Consider the following 18,895-nt stretch of genomic DNA (forward strand, 5'->3'; position numbering starts at 1 on the left):
AAAAAAGAAACAACAAAAAACCAGATTTAATCCTGCCCCTTTTTACTACATGAAGGTTGTGTTTTCATATGGATGGATCTCTTCTGATCTGTATCAAAAGCATTGCCGGTATTCCGTAAAGTGATGCTCTGCTTTTATCTCGGATGTTGATATTGGCGATAACTTCATTATGGAGTACGGTAGTAGTAGTCTCCAGCCCCCTTTTTCGCTGACCAACTGCAGCTCGGTATTTTCATCCAGCCTGTGGACCATTGAAGGGGGAATTGAATTCGAGGATTTATCTTTTATTCTATTTTTTATCTTGTCATCCTCTGGGACTCATCAGTTGATACCACATGATTAGTATCCGTAATTTTATTGATACCATGTTATGTTTGTGGAGCTGGATGTAATTCTGTCTGTACAACATCTCATCCAATACTATGCACTCCAACTTGGTGATGAGGAAGAATAGGGCAATTCAACACGAGTGCGCGACAAAGTCAATCTGTGCTCGTCTAAGTAGCTTAATGGTTAATACTAGACGATTGACTGTCAATCTGTACATCTGGCTGTACCTCCGTACATAGTCTGTACTCGATGGTCAACCCTCCAGATGACATCGATTGGGTCGTTCCCTCGTGTTCTCCACTTGCGCGTTCCTGACTTCCATGCGCGGTGGATGTATGCAGTACAGATTACCACATACCGACTTGGTCCCAGCAAAGAAATCAAAGGGAAATGAGGTGAAGAAATGAAGGTTTAGATCCTGCATCCTTGGAACATGGATCGAACCTCCTGATCCAGATATCATAATGAAATCATCTTGCATTGGAAGCTCATGGAGTACAGAGTAGGGTGCCAGGTGCCAGGTGAGGTGCCTCAGGTTGCATACAGCCCGTACAGTACAGTACGGTACAGACAGCTAGGTGGCGCGCACATTCTCCCTTTTTTTTTTCCACTGTAAGAATCATAGTGACCTTTCCTTTAGCATCTTAGCATTTAGCAACTCTCGAATAAAATCATCTCAACATCCTGCTCAGACCTGCGATTATTATCCATCGGCATCAACCGACGTTGTTTTTCGCAACCTTTTCTCGAATTGAATTTTACACTATCGCAGACACAAACAACATTCTCGTGGATTGCTCTCCACCGTCCACTTTCCCACCAACCCCTGCACGCGGTCCATCGCTTCCCGACCTACGCTACACCTTCTTCTACACTAGGGCCGCGCTATCTCACGCTCTTAACCCAAACCGTCCAAGTCGTTCCTCGGGCACGCCATCTTTAGTCGGTTTAGCCCATCTGTGTTGTTTTGATATTACTATCATTTTTAATTTCTGGCTTGTCTCCCACGCTCAAGAAAGCGTTGACTTGGCAAGCGATCTTGGATGCGTTACCCACGGGCGCAACACGCTAGGTTCACGACAGTCTCCCTGCGGCCAAACACTCGACAGACACGCGCACCAGTCCGTCCCGAGCTGCGGGTAGACTATCCCAAGCTCTAAATCTCTATTCACCCATCTGTCCTACCATCAAGCATTCCCGACTCCATCTTTCTAAAAAAGACGCGTTCTTAGTCTATCATCACCACAACTTGATACCTGATATCTCTCAAGTCTTCAAGGCAGACTACAAAGTCTACAAACAGAGTGAACAGACGGATTAAAAAAAAAGGGGCGGGTTGAATAGGAACCTTGCCACCCTGTCGCGGAGAGTTCCGCTTTTTTTTTTTCTTTCTCGTTTCCTTTTTTTTCTCAAGAGAAGAAGAAAAAAAAAAAAATATAATAAACAAAAATTACAATTTACAACCCCCCATCATACAGACAGGGAAAACTTACCTAGCCGGAGAAAGCGCTCTCAAATACGGAGTACAAAAGACAATACAAAGCCCGTACAAACAACACCCTCCATACAGCTGAGGGGAAGGGGCCAAAAGAAATACTAATTAAAAGAAAAATATCAGGGCTCTCTCAAGATTTTTTTTTTTTTGCTCTTTTTTCTCTTTTTTTCCTGTCCACCCAAGTGGGTCGCTGGTCGAGTTACTGGCAACGGACCCGTCACCGCAAAGCGACAGCACTCCGCTCCAGGGACGGAAAGAACAAATCAGAATATTCCTCCGGTCCCCCCCCCAGTCGGTATAATACCGTGACCGTACATTACCAACCTAACCGTCCCCCTCCTGAACCTTTCTCTCCTCCCCATTGCCCGTTCGCCTCCCTTCAACAGAGCAGCAAAAAATTACGGGCTCCACATCGTGCTCCACCGCACCCTCGGATCCCACGAGGTGCTCTAAACCTGCGTTTTTCCTCCTGCCGAAAAGCCTCCTGCTCGTCCGTCTGAAGCCTTTTAGGCCGCCTCCTCTCACTTTTTCCGCGAGTCGAACCATTTTTTCCCTCCGTCTCGATTTTAGGGTCGCTCGTTCTCCCCTAGTAACCGCGCTGCCACGATCGAGAGGCATCGTCTCCGGCGCTATCACCGTTTGAGAGAGCTGGGAACTTTCTTAATCTTTTTTATTCTATTTTATTTTTTTGGGGGGCTTGGCTCTGTTGGTCCCGCCAGGCACTAAACCCGCCTACCTTACATACGTGACCGGCCCTGGTTGCTTTCTAAACCCTCACCCCTCCTCCCGATCAAGGACCGTCTTTTTTTTTCCCGCTGGTTCCTCGTGCTGTTGTGCCTACTACCACACACTACCGCCACACACCACCTGCAAGGCATCTTCCGTCCACCCTAAGAGGCGACTAAGGCGATTAAGCATCGTGGTCCAGCATCACGTATCGCCAACCAAAAAGAAAAATATAACCATCTTGGTTCAATCGTCTTCTTGCTTTTTATCTTTTTTTTTTTTTTATTGTGTCGCGTTGGGGTTTCCAGCTTCGGCAGAATAAATACGCGCCGATCTCTTTCTTTCCCCCCATCTCCTCCTTTGACCAAAGCGTGCAAGCGTCGATTAAAGTCCGTTCTGTGATACGGTGCTTTTGACTGTCTTGCCTCTTCACCTACCTAGTACGTTTCAAGAACAAAAAAGAAAAGAAGACCAAGACGAACTTCATCTGTTTGCCACAAGGTTCTTTTGAACAAGTCTCTTGTGTCAACTCCAAAAAAACCTCCCCTCTGCTTCATCGCTGTCAATTCGGCACGTCCTCCACGGAAGCTCATTGTGTCCTTCGACGCGTCTCTGTACAGGTACGCGGTATTTTTTTCTTTTTGGAGGAACATCAGGGATATTTGACCCCCCGCTAGCGGCGACATTTCCATTATATGGACAACAGACCTGCCTCGGAGTACGCGCAGTCAGGTTTGCATTTTCCGTATTCACCGTCTGCCGCGACGCATTCTGAACCCTCAGTTGCAGACCAGGCTTCTGCTGCTGCCACTGCTCAATACACGCCACAACCTGAGGTTCGCCCGGCTCCTCAATACACACCGCAATCCGACGTTCGTCCCGCCGCCAATATTTCGTCGTCCAACACTCCGCAGTCAGACTACGGTCTGAACCAGCCGCCTACCGCGCGCTCTCCTTATCCGGAATACCTTGCCCGTCCACCTCAGTACCACCACGCTCCGAACACCCAAGCTGGTGGCGCGGCAGGTATGGCTCAAGCATCAAGTCCGTCTATGACCACCCTCAATGGGCAACATGACCCTCGCAATCTCTCCAGCATCAAGTCTGACGCGGACGTTCCTATAGATCCCTCCATCGCGGCAAACAGCCCCACCTACCCTCCTCCCTACTCGCCCTATCAACCTCAGGGCCACGATATGACCCAGTACCAAGGTCACCCTCACCCGCCGCCTCCTCAGATGTATGCGCATCCGCGCCCAGACTGGGGACATCAATATGGTCAGCACCAGCATGGTCTGCCTGGGCCTTATAGTACCCCTGCAACAACGGTTGGTTCCGCCTCTCCTGCTGCGACCGCAGGGCCGCGCCCTGGTCAGGTATGTTTTTGGTGATTCTTGGTGTCTGTTTCCAAAGGCTGCGCATATCTTGCGCTATATCGTTGTCTTGGGCGTCTCCGAATGTCGGGGTCTTTTTATTTGCCTGCAGGCTGGCCTTTTCGGAGACGTGAAAAACAGCGCTATTTTTCATCTGATTTTTTTTGACATTGGTTCATAAGCTCATTAACCGAATCTATAGGTCTACTCTTTCGTTCCCATTCCTGGCGCGCAACAGCACAAGCGACCGCGCCGCCGCTATGAGGAGATTGAGCGTATGTACAAATGTGGATGGAATGGCTGTGAAAAGGCCTACGGCACACTGAACCACTTGAACGCACATGTTACAATGCAGTCCCACGGAGCCAAGCGAACTCCAGAAGGTATGTTTCGATTTTTTTTTTGGTCGCGTTCGCGGATGCAATTGTATTCGATTAGGCCATTTTTTGGTTGCAGATGCATCGGTCAGACTAGTGCGGGCCGTGCGCTAGTCGAGTTACACCGCTTTGGCGCGCCGGTCCGCAGTAGCGTATGAGCCGGCGCCGAGGTTAATGCGTTTCCATCCATTGCATCCCATGGATGGTTGCCGCCCATCCTTGCCCCATCGCATGTTGATCGACATATCTTTTTTGAATGTTGTCATGACTGATTTGTTTTTGCTTTATAGAATTCAAGGAGATCCGCAAGGAATGGAAGGCCCGGAAGAAGGAGGAAGAAGCCCAGCGCAAGGCTGCTGAGGAGCGCGAGCGTGCTGCTGCTGCTCAGGCGGCTCAGGCCAACCAGGTTGAAGCTCCCGGTCCTGCTGATCCATCTCAGGCAGCTCAGCCTCCTGCCTACGCTGGTGGTGTTCGTCCTCAATTGCCGCCGATTGGGTACCAGCCCGCTGACGGTCAGGTACCTGGTCAGTATGGTGCTCCCGGAGCCGGTGGTATGGTTTACCAGGGCAATGGCCAGATGGCATACCCTCCAAACTACCCCCACTCGCCTTACGGACAGAGTGGCCAAGTGTATCAGCAACGTAAGTAGTCAGCCCTTTGTTATATTTGCGTGGTCAGGACCAGGGTATCGCAGTTTTGCAACACAACACCAACAACAAAGTGGGAGTTCCTTGGGTCTATTGCTTTCAAGGATCCATGACTGATCAACGCTGGATTCCTGCAGAAAACCAACCGGCCGGCTACCCGCAATAGATATCCATCTTCCCTCAGTTCTTTCAGGCTGCATATTCTAATAACAACTTCTCCTAATCCTGTATCGCCATCCCGGATCTAATGCTCAAGTCTTTTTCCACACATGATACCACCTGGCCTCGATTACTGCAATCCAAGAGTGGCTTACCACTTATTCTTCTCTTCCAGTTCTTTATTTTTGAATTAGACCGCGCGAGAAAAGAAAAACAACACCCTTAATACCTGGAAACCTCTGGGGTTTCCTGCGGATGTCGACTACAGGATTACGACATGAGATGTTTGGTGGGGATTTTTGCATTAGCAGAGCATTTCCTTTGTGATTTATGCCATATTTGTCTCCATTAAGCCTCTTTTACTTGTTTCTACTTTATTTTCTTCATGTTTTTCATCTATTTTCATGTTACCCTGGGTTTATCTTTGACACTGTGCATTATTTGACCATAATGGTCTGGTGGCTCAATCTCCATTTTCGACTTCGGTTCACAATTTTTTTTTCTTCTCCCCTCATGTCCATCATGACTGTACCCAAATATTTTTGTTTTTTCTTTGCTCCTTATAGGAGGATATGGATAGGATTTGGTACGATAGCTGTAGACAGCTGAATGATAGGCATGAAGGCCATATGGCAGGTTGATTTATTCCACAGTGTTGTAGACGAAGACAACGTATTTTTGGTACAACACAAAAATGCGAAGAAATTAGGTATAAATAGACTATACACAAAAATTGTCAACAACAGAATTGATTACTATTATGATTATTATCAGATGCAATAATACAGCTTGTATGAAGTACTAGTAATGGTGGCTTCAATCTTAACTACGGCCCTTGCTTTTTAGTGACCGAAGCCACGAGGATAGTCCAAGTATTAGTTGGGAGCTTTTCTATTTATTTATTGATTTAAGTTATCTATGGTTTGGCGCGTTATTTAGATCCCGCGAGGCTGTGTATTTTGGACAGGTTCCAAGCAGAAGTTTAGTTGGACTACATGGAAACTAGCAGGCGCGACTAACTGTCCGTCCGTAGGGCTGCCCATCCCTTACTAGTAATCATGGCCTGAGTAATGTGGCAGAAATTAAAACTATGCCTGAGGTGTCTATCTTATCGGAGACGGAATTACTATCTGAATAGGTAAGGATGGAGCTAAGCCTGATTGGGATTAAGAGGATCGATGGTTTCCTGGTTAGCTCAGCTTTTTAGTTTACAGGTTGGATAGAACAACTTGCGGCGCAAAAGTGTCGATTTGTTGGTTTTCTTTTTTCTTTCTTTTTCTTTTCTTCCTTTGGATATTGTATGATTATTATTTTCTCGTGGTTATAATTGATTCATGGTCCCGGGTTGTTTTTGGGCTGGTTGATATTTTCTTGATTGTTTCGAAGTTCCTTCGTTGATACATACGTCCGTCCGGAGCTGAAGTTTTTTCTTTCTCTTTCTTTCTACGATTAATTTACAGAGAGCAGAGAAAACGAAACGAGCCTCTTATTCTTATTACCGTCGAGTTTCGATTATTTCCTCCGAACGATACCTAGCGCATAATCTTATCCTCGTCGCGTGCGAAGAAAAAAACCAGACAAGACAAGATTGGCGGACCCGGTTTGCCACAACGCGATCTCTGAATGCTTCGCTGCAGCAATGTCGGTGCTCTGCGGACGGGAGTCGAAAGCAGCAGTATGGCAATGAGACTACAGTCACGCATGAATTGGGCTGGTAGGGCAACGATTGCTGTCCGGGGTGGATATGGTGGTGTGGCTAGTCGGTTGGCTTCGATCCCGCAGAATGTCTCCGGACAAGGTCAGAGTCTCTATGGGGCTGGGAGGCTCGATTTTGGTGTGAGGAGGATGTATTCTACGGGAAATGTGCACGATGTGACAAGTGAAGATGGCCATGCCTCGGGAGAAACGGAATTACAGCCAGAGAATGGAGGAGGAGAAGAGGCCCCCGTGCCCGTTCGGACCGTTTGGCCGAAGAAGCAGCTCGACAATAGCAGACCCCAAAACCGCACTATTCCGTTTAACCAGCTCGCTCGGAGTGACCAGCTGTTGGACATTGCTACAAATGGGGCCAAGGTGAACAGGAGGAAACTCGCCGAGGAATTGAAATGGCTTCCTGATCCGCTGTCGTTGGCGCATCGTGTTGGCCTGTTGTTGAAGGATCATGAAGTGGGGTTTGCTGCTGAGTTGATTCGCGAAGCGCAGAAGAATCAAATGAATTGTTTGGTGGCGTGGAATCATCTCTTGGAATACTGTATGGAGAAGGATGCGCAGCGGGCTGCATTCAGGTTTTACAATGATGTGAGTACTTTTCTTTGCCTCTTTCACTCCTTTCATTCTTAATCGGATCCTTACTGACTTGGCTCTGCAGATGAAAAAAAGAGGACTGAGACCTAATAGAGCGACATATACGATTATGCTGCATGGTTTGAGCAAAACCGGAAAGCCCATGGGACTTGACCCTGTCAAGACCGCGGTATCCATTTACAGATCCATCTCCGCTCCGGGCTCCAAAGTCGAACCGAATATCATCCACCACAATGCTATGCTCGTTCTATGCAGCCGTCATGGTAACATGGACATGTTGTGGCAGATTGCTGGTGAACTTCCGGAAGATGGGGCGACTTCTCCGGATGCAACTACCTATACTATCATTTTGGATGCTATCAGAGGCGCAATCCAGAGAGATGTGGAAAAAATGGAGCCACATGAAGTTGATAGAGCCTATGAAAGAAAGACCCAGGGTATCCAGGAGGGTAAAAGGGTATGGTTTGATGTTGTTCATCTGTGGAAGAATGGACAGTTCACAATTGACAACCATCTTGTTGGTGCAATGTGCAAGCTTCTCATGGAGCGTGGAAGCGAGATGGACTACTATGAGGTGTTTGCCTTGTTTAACCAAACCGCCGGCATACCGATTCTGGCTAGGAAGCCCTTGACGGACACATATAACAAGCAGGGTCGCTTCCAAGAAAACCAAGAAGAGGTGGAAGACGTGCCATTTGTGGACGAGGGTGACCGATTGCTCAGACGGCCGGACGAGGAGGCTGAGGTGCCCAAAGAAGAGGAAGCAGAAGAAAACTTTGATAACCTTTTCGACCCAATCACTACGGAAGACGCCCCTCTGAAACGGAAGAGCTTCGCACCTGAAGCCGATGGAATAAAAAGTCATGACCTCTTTGGGGCGATGTGGATTCCGGTTGGTAACACGGACCTCACAATGATCTTGAACGCCTGCGTTGATATGAATCAAGGGCTAGGGTCTGGAAAAGCCTACTGGCAAAATATCACCCAAGAGGATCACGGATACAAAGTAGAACCGGATCATATCTCTGCTAACACCTATCTGCGACTTCTACGAAGGGGCCGTTCCAGTCGCATTGCACTTGAACTGGTGCGTGACCAGTTGTTGCCTATCGGACAAGTGACGGGAAAGACCATCCACATTGCTTTAAGCTGCTGTCGCCGTGACCGCAAGAACATCAATGTTTTCAAGATCTCCAATGAGCTCCTTGCACTCATGGACACTGCTCTTGCTCTTCCCGACCCACGGGCATTAGAAGGCTACCTTTCAATGATTCAAATCCTGGAGGAAAACCCCCAGTCCCTGATATCGCTGAACGGCCTCGAAGTGGAAGGACGCCGATCGAACAATCTAGCAATCTTGGGCCAGAAATTGCAAGTCACCTTGCAGACCACTGCCATTGGTCTATTGCGCCCTCATATTGCCAAACTTCACGAGGCCATCACCAAAAGTACAGCGATGCCCGGCGCAAGCAGAGGCCGGTTGCCAAAGGCTACCCAAGCACATGCCGTCCAGGGTAATCTTGCCTTGAAGGTTATGGTCCGCACAAGAGGCCTGATAGACGCGATATTGAAGCCGGAGAATGCTTCTTTTATCTCCAAGACCGACCGCAAGCAGTATGAGAAGGAGTCTCAGCAACTGAGGGTTTACTCGAACAAAGAGTCGTTCAGACATCTCCAAGACAAGATGTCAAGGTTGATTCCCACCCCGGAGCAAATCCTCGAATTCCATGAAAAGAATCCGCTAGAAATGGAGGCGCCAGAAGAAAAGAAACCGGAAGATGAAAAGGAATAAGACGAGTCTCACCTCTGCATCATTTAAACGGTCTTGGACTTGGTGGTCTTGAATCTGTACAGTCTGTATAACACATCATCTCACGACTCCTCTCTTGGGTCATACAGCACTCTCATTTCCTTGCATATACAGGCGTTGGATACTCTTTTGTTTACATACGTGTACGATTATAGATGTGTGATATTACTGGCCTTGTGATTTGTTTGTATGTACATACATCTCAACATTGCATCTTTTAGATAGGTGTAGGTTTTGAGATCGGGTTGGCATAACATTTTACCCCTAAATATATTGAATCATTAATTTGTCGCAATCTGCTCTTCCTGATTGTGGTTGTGTCTATACTGATGTAGCTTGGTGATGGCCCAGAAACTGCCAACGTAACTTGCTATGAGAAAATTGACCATAACCACCACTTCTCTCCACTTCAATTCCATACTCAATCGATTTATGACCTGTAAACCCATCTTCAACTTGATCTCCAAATAATGCGAAACTCGACCGTTTGTTTCAGCCTGTCAGGCCTGCACGTTCCGCCTGCCTCTTTCAGCCCGTGCGCGTGCGTAATGCCACTCTAGCCTCTCCGGGACAGCTGCAGTCCACCAGCACATTCACATCATCATTTGCCAGCTATCACCATCCCTACTCGACCAGAACCACCACTTTATTATCTGGTGGCCATATTCAGTTTCGCTGCAACCTTGCGATAAATCTCCGGCCTAAAAGGCAATGCTCCTGTGGACGTGATCTATTCCGCGACTAGACTAGACCCGTTACTACCTGAATATACGTGCCTAGCATGGCTTCCGCAGCACCGAGCCATCACGCCCACGTCGATGACCACGACGATGAGTCGATTCTTGATGACGATCTGATTGACGCTGATGATGGTGGGTTTGGCTATTACATGTCTTTGACTTTGGTTTTGGGGGGTTGATGATTGATCGCTAACCGTCGCTCCGCTCATAGCCATCGAAGCCGATGACCCCCTACACAATGACTCCGATAGGACCCCATTAAGAGGAAACATCCAACCCAGTTCCTCTGGATCTAGAGGCGACAATATCTCCGGCAACTACCTCACGTCGACAATCCCCGGGGAGGACCGCCGCGCGACTCAGAATACCATCGACGAGACAGTCTGGCAGACACTGTCGCGCGATCTACTAGCTGTTTGGGAGAAAATGCGACAGGTTCTGTACCCCAAGTATTTGATGGGGGGCATTATGCAGCGCAGTGGTGGGGGAATTGGCGCCGCGGAGCGAGGGGAGGCTACTGGGTTTGGCGGTGGTTTGAGGAATATCGTGGGGCGCTGGCCGGATGCCGATGTCGTCTTGCAAGGTGGAATGAGTGAAGGATTGCGGGATTGGGATCTTTGGTAAGTTGGATGCTGGTACTGTTGGAGCTCTGTGCTTGTATGCTGACTATTCTGCTTCATTAGGGGCCCGCTTATTTTCTGCTTGCTTTTGAGTATGTTCTTGTCGATGCGCGCGAGCGAGGACCAGTCTTCAATTGTCTTCTCTGGGGTCTTCTCTATTGTATGGATTGGAGAAGCGGTTGTGACGCTACAGATTAAACTATTGGGTGGAAATATGTATGTCATCTCTTATGGCAGTCTTGATGGAGTCTGGTTCAATGTACTAATGCATGCAATACAGTTCATTCTTCCAATCAGTCTGCATCATCGGATACACGCTCTTTCCTCTGGTCATTGCCGCCCTTCTCAGCGCACTCCGTCTCCCGACCATCGCCCGGATACCGGTGTATTTGGTCCTGATCGCCTGGTCTCTGGCTGCGGGGATCAGCATTCTAGGTGGCTCGGGTGTTGTGAAGAACCGAGTCGGCATCGCAGTATTCCCGTTGTTCGTGTTCTACATTGCTATTGGGTGTCTCTGTTTCATCAGCTGAAGGAGATAAGAGAAGCGATGAATGGTGGCTCTATGGAATCGCAGGCGAATGGACTCCCGTCCTTCCTGGCCGCCTTATGGAACAGAGCGAGATAGTATGGTGATGTGTGTTGTGATTAAAATGATTACTTTTCTTTTGCCTCTGCCATGCCGAATGCTTGTATTAGATTCTAGTCGTGTCAAGATATCCAACGGATTCCTCGTTTTGTTTCATCTTTGCCTCCTTGTAGCCCGTAATTAACATGAAAGCGGCCTGAGGATGTGCTGCGGGGTGGAGCGAGCGGTGACCGGGCGACAGGCCGACAGACAACAAAGCAGTTCGTCACCTCTGCTCACGCTCTTGGGATCGGACGCCAATCTCGACCCTCATTCATAACTCACTACAATCACTCTCATTTGGGCCTCTTCCAACACTCACCACACCTACGGCCTCTTTCTTGAGGCTATTTTTTACTGCCATTCTTGCCAGCAACCTTCTTAATCCGCCGACCGAGCTTGCTACGTTGTCTGTCGCCCCGAGTTAGCCGGCTTGATAGCGCCCCCCAACGTTTGCGATTTCCAATCCGTTCAGACTCTTACGAGCTCAAAGCCCTATTCAGCTGTTAGTCTTCCTCCGTTTGAATATCACCTCTGCCCATCTCGATGGTCAAAACAGCTCCGCTCCATCCCACGTGTTTTGCAAACCTTCATATTCGCACAGTGAGTTGAGTGGGGCTCACCCCATTCTCTGACTTGCGCTGTCTCCTTTGCAACTTGCAGGATGCATCGGAGGGACCACTGTTTTGTATCACGGTGACTTTTGCTTTGTTTGGAACCCATAGGACTGACGACTTTTTTTCTTCCTACGTCATATTACAGGGGCGGAACTTTTAGGGAATCGACCGATTTATTTGACCGTTCGTTCTTTTTACTCACGACATTTTTACAAGTGTGTTGCGTCGTCGAATTGGCTTGATTTCCCAGGTCATTTACAATGGCGTCAGATTCGCGACAAAGTGGTGGGTTGGAAGGTATATTACACACAAACAATGTTGGTTTTCGGGGAGGATTTTCTCGCCCGAATCATGGTCTAAGGCAGGAACTGACATTTTGGGTTGAAATTAGATGATGCGCGCAAGGATACAATGGACACCAAAGGTACGAGAGACCTCCCTCAATCTCCTATATCGGTAGCCCTTGGTGTTCTGAATTTCCTGTCGCCTTTTGTGTGTTATGATATGTATGCTGACTGATTTTGCTCCTTTGTAGTAGCCCCCACGGAAGACTCTCAGACCTCCGACAATGATGGCGGCGAGCGCCCTGTTCGAAGAAAGCTGAAGGAAACGTCTATTACCTCTGTACCACAAAACCTGACAGGAGATGATTCCACCAACACCGCCCAACAGGAACCGGAAGGTGGAAATAGCAGAAGTAGCAGCAGGGGCAGAAAGCGGTCCTTCGATGAAGAAGATGAGGAGATGGAGAAGAACGACGATGAGAATGGTCACAGGAGGAAGAGGTCGCGCGACTCGAATTATGAAGATGAGAACCAAGCTGAACAGTCGGAGCAGCCGGAGAAGCAGCAGAACGCCGACAGCGCCGAGAGGAAAATCCTGAGCCCGAAGAAGAAGCGAAGCAGAGATCAACTTGATAAGGAGGAACCTAAAGCCGGAGGTGTTGCTGAAAAGTCGGACAACAAGGTTCCTACTGAGAATGGAGCTTCGGAGAAATCTCCCACAGAAGGAGAGCCCGAGAAGAAGCGGCATCGCGATGATTCTCAGGAAAGAGATTCTGTAAGTAGACTGGTGCAAGCCGGGGTGTTGCTAGAGGACTTGACTAACATGACCTCTCAGGCTCCCATTAAAAGCGCATTCACAAACACTTCTGCCGTTTCCCCGTTTGGCTCAATCGGGTCTTCGAAAGCAAAGGAGGACGAGTCGAAGAAACCTGTCACCTCCAAGTCTGCCTTTGCCGCATCCAGTCTGGCCGCCTTCTCTGGTTCTGAGCAATCCCCATTTGGCTCTATCGGAGGTTCCACTACATCTGTTTTTAAATCCCCAGCTGCCACAGAATCCGGCAAACCTGCGACAACCGGTTTCGCGGCTGCAGAGGGCGCTTCGCCCTTCGCTTCGAAAGGATCCTCTGGATTTGCATCTTTGGGATCAGGATTCTCGGCCTTCAGCAGTGGTTTTGGTGCGGCAAGTGCCAAACCCACAGGGGGCTTGACCAGTTTTGCTTCTCCGGGACCCAGCTCTCTCACCAGCACTAGTAAGGTAAAGCCATTTGGAGCTGCGGAAGAGGAGGATGAGAATGAAGAGGATGAAGGCGAAACTGGTCCTAAGCAATTTGAAGAGGACAAGACTGATGAGAGATTCTTTGCACGGGAGAGTATGTGCTTACTGTCCCCCATTTTTCGTAGTTGCTCAAGCTAACGTGACAATAGTTCAAACGGGAGAGGAGGAAGAGAAAACATACTTCTCCTGCAAAGCCAAACTCTTCCAATTTTCAGACAAGGAATGGAGGGAACGCGGAATTGGCACGTTCAAGGTCAACGTCAGTGTCAAGGATGGCAAAGAAGACAAGAAGGCCGTCCGTTTGATTATGCGGGCTGACGGTGTCCTCCGAGTTATGCTGAACACGCCCATCTTCAAGGGCATGACAGTTGGAGACCCCTCGGGCAATGAGCCGAAATCGACCAAACAGATCCACTTGGCCAGTCTTGAGAATGGCCGCTCTGTCCCTATTTTGCTTCGAGTAAGTTATCCAGCACGTTCAGGATTGGGTCATAGTTACTAACAATTATACAGACGGGAAGCGAAGACCAGGCAAAGGAGCTTTACCACGTTGTCCGTGACCTCCTGGAGGAGCAATAAAAGCCACATCTGAGCACTAAATCTTGAAGACAATATACCACAGTCAAGGGTACCAGGTTTCCACCCCGGGGAAACATCCTACAGCCAGCTTCCTAACGGCAGAGCACTTGGTATTCCATCTAGATTACTTGGAGAGATGGAGCATTGAAGCTCTAGTGGGAATTCCCCCGTCTTCGTGTATTCCAATACTCAAGATTATCTACCAGCATTCCTTTTGCCTGAGCGAAAGGGTGTACCGATCTTTTACTTGGAGACAGAACCCATTGAGATTTGCCTATTGTGGCATCTCGGGAACATAACATACGGCAGGGATTGAGATGTGACTGGATTTCTTTTGTTTTTTTTGTATGGGAGGTATACAGTACTGCCTATGGGGGTATGGGTGGCATTTCTCTACAGTTGATTTGATTGTTTTCTTGATTACCACTATTCAATACATAATTTCATTGGAAGTCATAGTCATGTGCCTGTACAAATCCACCTCAATGCTACTGATACCATACCACAGCCTCGCGACGTGCAGGGGTTAGGACTAAGTGTTTTGTGTAGCCGCCAAACAATGATCTTGCCATCTGGATAAGGGCTGTCTAGTGTTTGCTGCGAGGCATCAGTTGAATGTCTTGAAAGCGCTTGTCGTGTATTGCTATTTGACAGCATATGCTAAAAATGATTGATAAGAGGGAAGATAAAAGTGGTATTCCAACTTGACAATATCTACATCATCACACTCATGATGGATCTCTTGATCTTCGCCCAACTCGTAGCAGTACAGGATTGCATATCCGATAGCAATGAGAGTATATTTCAAGAAGAAATCAAGTGTTGTGATCTTCCGTATGGCAGATTTAAATTCATCTCCCACACCCTGGCCTATTATGGTCAAACAACCTCTTTGTATGTATGTCTTTACAGACAGAGAATATTCACAAACGTGGAAACATGATGGAAATATAGATTGGAGAAGAGACTAACCGTATATGGCAATATTGAAATTATCACGTGATCCCGCGTTCTCTAGCCTTCCGAGATTCTCAATTCAATCCAAGACAATCTTTCTATCCCAACGACTTCATCATCACTATGGAGAATCGACATGGCTGGTCCAATGTCGAAGCAAGCATCAGATACTTCTATGTTAAAACGAAAGAGATGCCACGATGAAGAGTCTAGCGAGAGCAAGCCCGCGGACGTCTCCAGTCAAGACACCGCGTCACATTCAGACATTATAGAACCAGCACAACCTGAGAAGACAGACAATCAATCTCAGCTAACAGAAAAAAAACCCCGAGGAAGACCTAAAAAATCTCAACCCAAGAAGCCTCAGTCCGTGTCACAGAATGCCAATAATGGCAATTCCAAGCGCACCAAGAAGACCGTGCCGAAAAAGAGATCCCCGTCTGGGCCCTGGCCGGATCAATTAAAAAGTGTTTCGCGGATTCATCGTGCTTTGAATATCGTTTATACATTCTGCTGTACGAGGAAGCACTTTGCTACGACTTTTGATAATATTAAGCAGGCCGTTCAAGCGCAGTTGGGAGGCCAGGAACTTACCATCGAAGATGTTGCGAGGGTGAGGGTTCTCATGCCTCGGGCTGTGCGATTTGAATATGTCGATGATGCGAAATTGGAGGTTATGACGACTGGGGAAAAGGACACGGTAGATTATAGTTTACACGGGGATATGGGCATCCAAGTCCAACACAGTTTGTTGTTCGAATTCCTCGACGGCGATCTGAAGCGGCAGGTTTCACACCCCCAAACCGGGGAACCGACCAAGCCAATGCGCAGGATGAAGGACGAGGATCTGAAAATGCCGGTCTACAGCCAGAAGCAGATGCTGGCGTTGATCGAGAAGCGGAATACCAAGTTTTCCGACGCTGTCGACGCTTTCTTGGTCCTGTGTGAGGATGACCGCTTAGATCCAGTGGCGAGGCTGGAGCAAGAGAAGGATGCATTCGTGCCTACCCTTCCGGACAGTGAGGCAAACACGCCCGCTGTGTTGGCTGCGCCGCGTGAAATCCCCAAAGAACGCAAGACCATCTCTGAGATAATAACTGAGATTCGGGAGATGGATTGGTACTCGGCGCAGATTGTTCCAGATGGTCACCGTGTTTTTGACGCGCAGCCTTCAGTTTATGGGGACTTGACGTTTCAGCTTTCTCAGAATTTAGTTAACGCATTGTATAACACCAAAGGCATCACGCAGCTCTACTCCCACCAGACAGAAGCGATCAATCACCTGTACGATGGTCATAACGTCATTGTTTCCACTTCCACCAGTTCTGGAAAATCACTGATCTACCAAGTTCCAATGCTACATGAGCTCGAAAGAGACCCTAGTAGCCGAGGGATGTACATATTCCCCACCAAAGCCTTGGCTCAAGATCAGAGACGCAGCCTGAAGGATCTACTACAGTATATTGAAGGCTTGCAGGATACCATGATTGAGACTTTTGATGGAGACACGCCCATGGAAATTCGCAATCTTATCCGTGACGAGGCACGCATCATTTTCACAAACCCAGATATGCTGCACATTACAATCTTACCACAAGAAAGTTCCTGGCGTACCTTTTTGAAGAACCTGAAGTTCGTTGTGGTTGATGAACTACATGTCTACAACGGGCTATTTGGATCTCATGTTGCCTTCGTCATGAGACGGCTACGCAGGATCTGTGCGGCAGTAGGAAACCGACACGTCAAGTTTATATCTTGTTCAGCTACCGTGGCAAACCCGGAAGACCATATGAAGGCGGTATTTGGCATTGATGATGTGCGGTTAATCGATTTCGACGGCTCCCCGTCTGGCCGCAAGGAGTTTATCTGTTGGAATACGCCTTTCAAAGACCCCGGAGACCCAACATCAGGGCGTGGAGACAGCGTAGCAGAAACTGCACGGCTATTTTGTCAGTTGATCCTCAGAGGGGTAAGAGTGATTGCATTTTGCAGAATCAGAAAATTGTGCGAGATTCTCCTTCAGGCCGTGAGGAATGAGTTTCACAATCTTAACTGGACGGAAATTGGTAGGCTTGTTATGGGATATCGGGGTGGTTACAGTCCTCAAGACCGGCGACGGATTGAGAGAGAAATGTTTGAGGGAAAGCTCATGGGAATTGTCGCAACCAACGCTCTCGAACTTGGCGTTGATATCGGCTCTCTTGATGCTGTCATCACGCTTGGATTCCCTTATTCGATTTCAAACCTGCGCCAGCAAAGTGGTCGAGCTGGACGCAGAAATAAAGATTCCCTCTCCATTCTTGTTGGCGATAAGTTCCCGACAGACCAACACTACATGCAAAATCCAGATGAACTATTCACCAAGCCAAACTGCGAGCTGCAGGTAGATCTTTCGAACGAACTCATTTTGGAGGGACATGTTCAATGTGCAGCATTCGAAATGCCCATTCGACCGGATGAGGATAGCATTTACTTTGGCGAGCAACTTTCAGAATTTGCGGCAACGAGACTAATGAAAGACGACTTCGGGTTCTATCACTGCCACGAGAGATTTCGACCACAGCCTTCCCGATGCGTTTCAATACGAGATACTGAAGAACAGCATTTTGCAGTTATAGACACCACCAACGCACGAAATATGGTTTTGGAGGAGGTCGAAGCCTCGCGTGCAACCTTCACGATCTATGAAGGGGGCATATTTCTCCACCAGGGTCAAACATACCTAGTGAAGGAGCTCAACACGGACCGGCAATTTGCTCGTGTTGTTCGCGTGCAAGTTGACTGGAATACGATGCAACGAGATTTCACCGACATTGACCCTATCGAAACCGATAACATGCGCCTGATAAGTGTTACGTCAGATTCGCGCGCTTTCTTCGGTTCTGTCCAGATTCATGCCGTTGTTTACGGTTTCTTCAAAGTCGACAAGCGTGGCCGCGTGCTAGATGCTGTGTCGGTGGATAACCCACCCATTGACATCCTCACCAAAGGCATGTGGCTCGATGTGCCCAAACGGGCTCTCGAGATTCTTGAGTCACGACATCTCAACATTGCTGCCGCCATCCATGCAGCCGAGCACGCCATTCTTTCTTTGATGCCTACCTTTGTCATTTCATCCCCCGGGGATGTCCGAACAGAGTGCAAAGTAGCCAAAAAGGAATTAGGGAGGAACCTTAAGCTTGCGAATGGGGCATCAGAAGGCATAAATAAGCTTCAGCCACCTGCGCGGCAACGGCCAGCGCGGTTAACCTTCTATGATGCGAAGGGTGGCCCGTGTGGCTCCGGAATTGCCGGCAAAGCATTTGAATTTATTGACGTTCTTCTCCGCCGTGCGGTTGCGCGCATCGAGGCCTGTGATTGCATTACCCCTAACGGTTGCATTGAATGTGTCTGCGACGAACGGTGCAAAGAGATGAACGTGGTGATGAGCAAGGTAGGCGCTGGTGTTGTATTGAGATGCCTGCTCGGTTGGGAGGTAGACGTCGACTCTTTGCCCTGGGGTGAAGACTTTGATGGCGAAGAGGGAATAGGCGAGCTGGCTGGTGGGTTAGAGACTGTGGTTGCAGCGACTGAAATTCCCTGGGGGAACCGGCGCGCACCTTGACATATCATAATGGTAATGAGCCCATATACTCTGTACAAATACTTTCAAAACATCAATAGACCTTTTTGTAAGATCATAGGAGATATATAGTACATATTCTCGTACATCAGATCTGTGGATATAGAATATCCAAAATAATACTAAATGATAAGATAATAAAAGGGTTAATAAGGCCAATCCTGGTCGAGCTCTATATATAAACCGTACAATGACCAAGAAATTCAACCGAAAACAATGTGGTATAATATGCAAGAAAAAAATGTTGACCAGAATGCCGACCCAAAAAATATACAGCAGAGAAAACAAAAATTGGGTATTCGCTTTTCCATGCCCATGTATGTATGTACTGTACTTTCCATATTTACTCATCCA

The 18,895-nt window shown here is 48.1% G+C and overlaps 5 protein-coding genes across 5 annotated transcripts; all 5 read left to right on the forward strand.

Moving 5' to 3' along the window:
* Positions 1-3,246: 3,246 nt before the first annotated feature.
* ASPWEDRAFT_117112 (putative C2H2 transcription factor (Con7)) lies at positions 3,247-4,950 on the forward strand (the record flags this gene model as incomplete). Its single annotated transcript, XM_040828711.1, has 3 exons — positions 3,247-3,927; positions 4,127-4,307; positions 4,592-4,950. The coding sequence occupies 3 exons, from the start codon at positions 3,247-3,249 to the stop codon at positions 4,948-4,950; spliced, it is 1,221 nt and encodes a 406-aa protein (XP_040685800.1).
* Positions 4,951-6,952: 2,002 nt separating this feature from the next.
* ASPWEDRAFT_117218 (uncharacterized protein) lies at positions 6,953-9,203 on the forward strand (the record flags this gene model as incomplete). The annotated part of the gene is made up of 2 exons (XM_040828718.1): positions 6,953-7,405; positions 7,476-9,203. 2 exons carry the CDS (start codon positions 6,953-6,955, stop codon positions 9,201-9,203), a joined length of 2,181 nt encoding a protein of 726 aa, XP_040685801.1.
* A 620-nt stretch (positions 9,204-9,823) lies between these two features.
* On the forward strand, positions 9,824-11,268 carry ASPWEDRAFT_44172 (Yip1 domain protein). Its single transcript, XM_040836198.1, has 4 exons — positions 9,824-10,093; positions 10,173-10,581; positions 10,645-10,797; positions 10,862-11,268. The coding sequence occupies exons 1-4, from the start codon at positions 10,003-10,005 to the stop codon at positions 11,109-11,111; spliced, it is 903 nt and encodes a 300-aa protein (XP_040685802.1). The 5' UTR covers positions 9,824-10,002; the 3' UTR covers positions 11,112-11,268.
* Positions 11,269-12,116: 848 nt separating this feature from the next.
* ASPWEDRAFT_651664 (Ran-binding domain-containing protein) lies at positions 12,117-14,136 on the forward strand. The gene is made up of 5 exons (XM_040838778.1): positions 12,117-12,247; positions 12,359-12,882; positions 12,943-13,477; positions 13,533-13,843; positions 13,897-14,136. The coding sequence occupies exons 1-5, from the start codon at positions 12,235-12,237 to the stop codon at positions 13,960-13,962; spliced, it is 1,449 nt and encodes a 482-aa protein (XP_040685803.1). The 5' UTR covers positions 12,117-12,234; the 3' UTR covers positions 13,963-14,136.
* A 908-nt stretch (positions 14,137-15,044) lies between these two features.
* Positions 15,045-18,578, forward strand: ASPWEDRAFT_44174 (ATP-dependent 3'-5' DNA helicase). Its single transcript, XM_040836199.1, has one exon. It carries the CDS (start codon positions 15,056-15,058, stop codon positions 18,521-18,523), a length of 3,468 nt encoding a protein of 1,155 aa, XP_040685804.1. The 5' UTR covers positions 15,045-15,055; the 3' UTR covers positions 18,524-18,578.
* Positions 18,579-18,895: the final 317 nt, after the last annotated feature.

Source organism: Aspergillus wentii (genome assembly GCF_001890725.1).
Source record: "Aspergillus wentii DTO 134E9 unplaced genomic scaffold ASPWEscaffold_7, whole genome shotgun sequence".
In the NCBI taxonomy this organism is placed as follows: domain Eukaryota; kingdom Fungi; phylum Ascomycota; class Eurotiomycetes; order Eurotiales; family Aspergillaceae; genus Aspergillus; species Aspergillus wentii.

Bases quoted from the DNA above. Each gene is read 5' to 3' on its own strand.
- ASPWEDRAFT_44172 (XM_040836198.1), top strand. From the start codon at position 10,003: ATGGCTTCCGCAGCACCGAGCCATCACGCCCACGTCGATGACCACGAC. The intron at 10,094-10,172 runs GTGGGTTTGGCT...CTCCGCTCATAG, and splicing joins TCTGATTGACGCTGATGATG to CCATCGAAGCCGATGACCCC. The intron at 10,798-10,861 runs GTATGTCATCTC...CATGCAATACAG, and splicing joins AAACTATTGGGTGGAAATAT to TTCATTCTTCCAATCAGTCT.
- ASPWEDRAFT_651664 (XM_040838778.1), top strand. The intron at 12,883-12,942 runs GTAAGTAGACTG...ATGACCTCTCAG, and splicing joins ATTCTCAGGAAAGAGATTCT to GCTCCCATTAAAAGCGCATT. The intron at 13,844-13,896 runs GTAAGTTATCCA...ACAATTATACAG, and splicing joins CTGTCCCTATTTTGCTTCGA to ACGGGAAGCGAAGACCAGGC.
- ASPWEDRAFT_44174 (XM_040836199.1), top strand. From the start codon at position 15,056: ATGGCTGGTCCAATGTCGAAGCAAGCATCAGATACTTCTATGTTAAAA.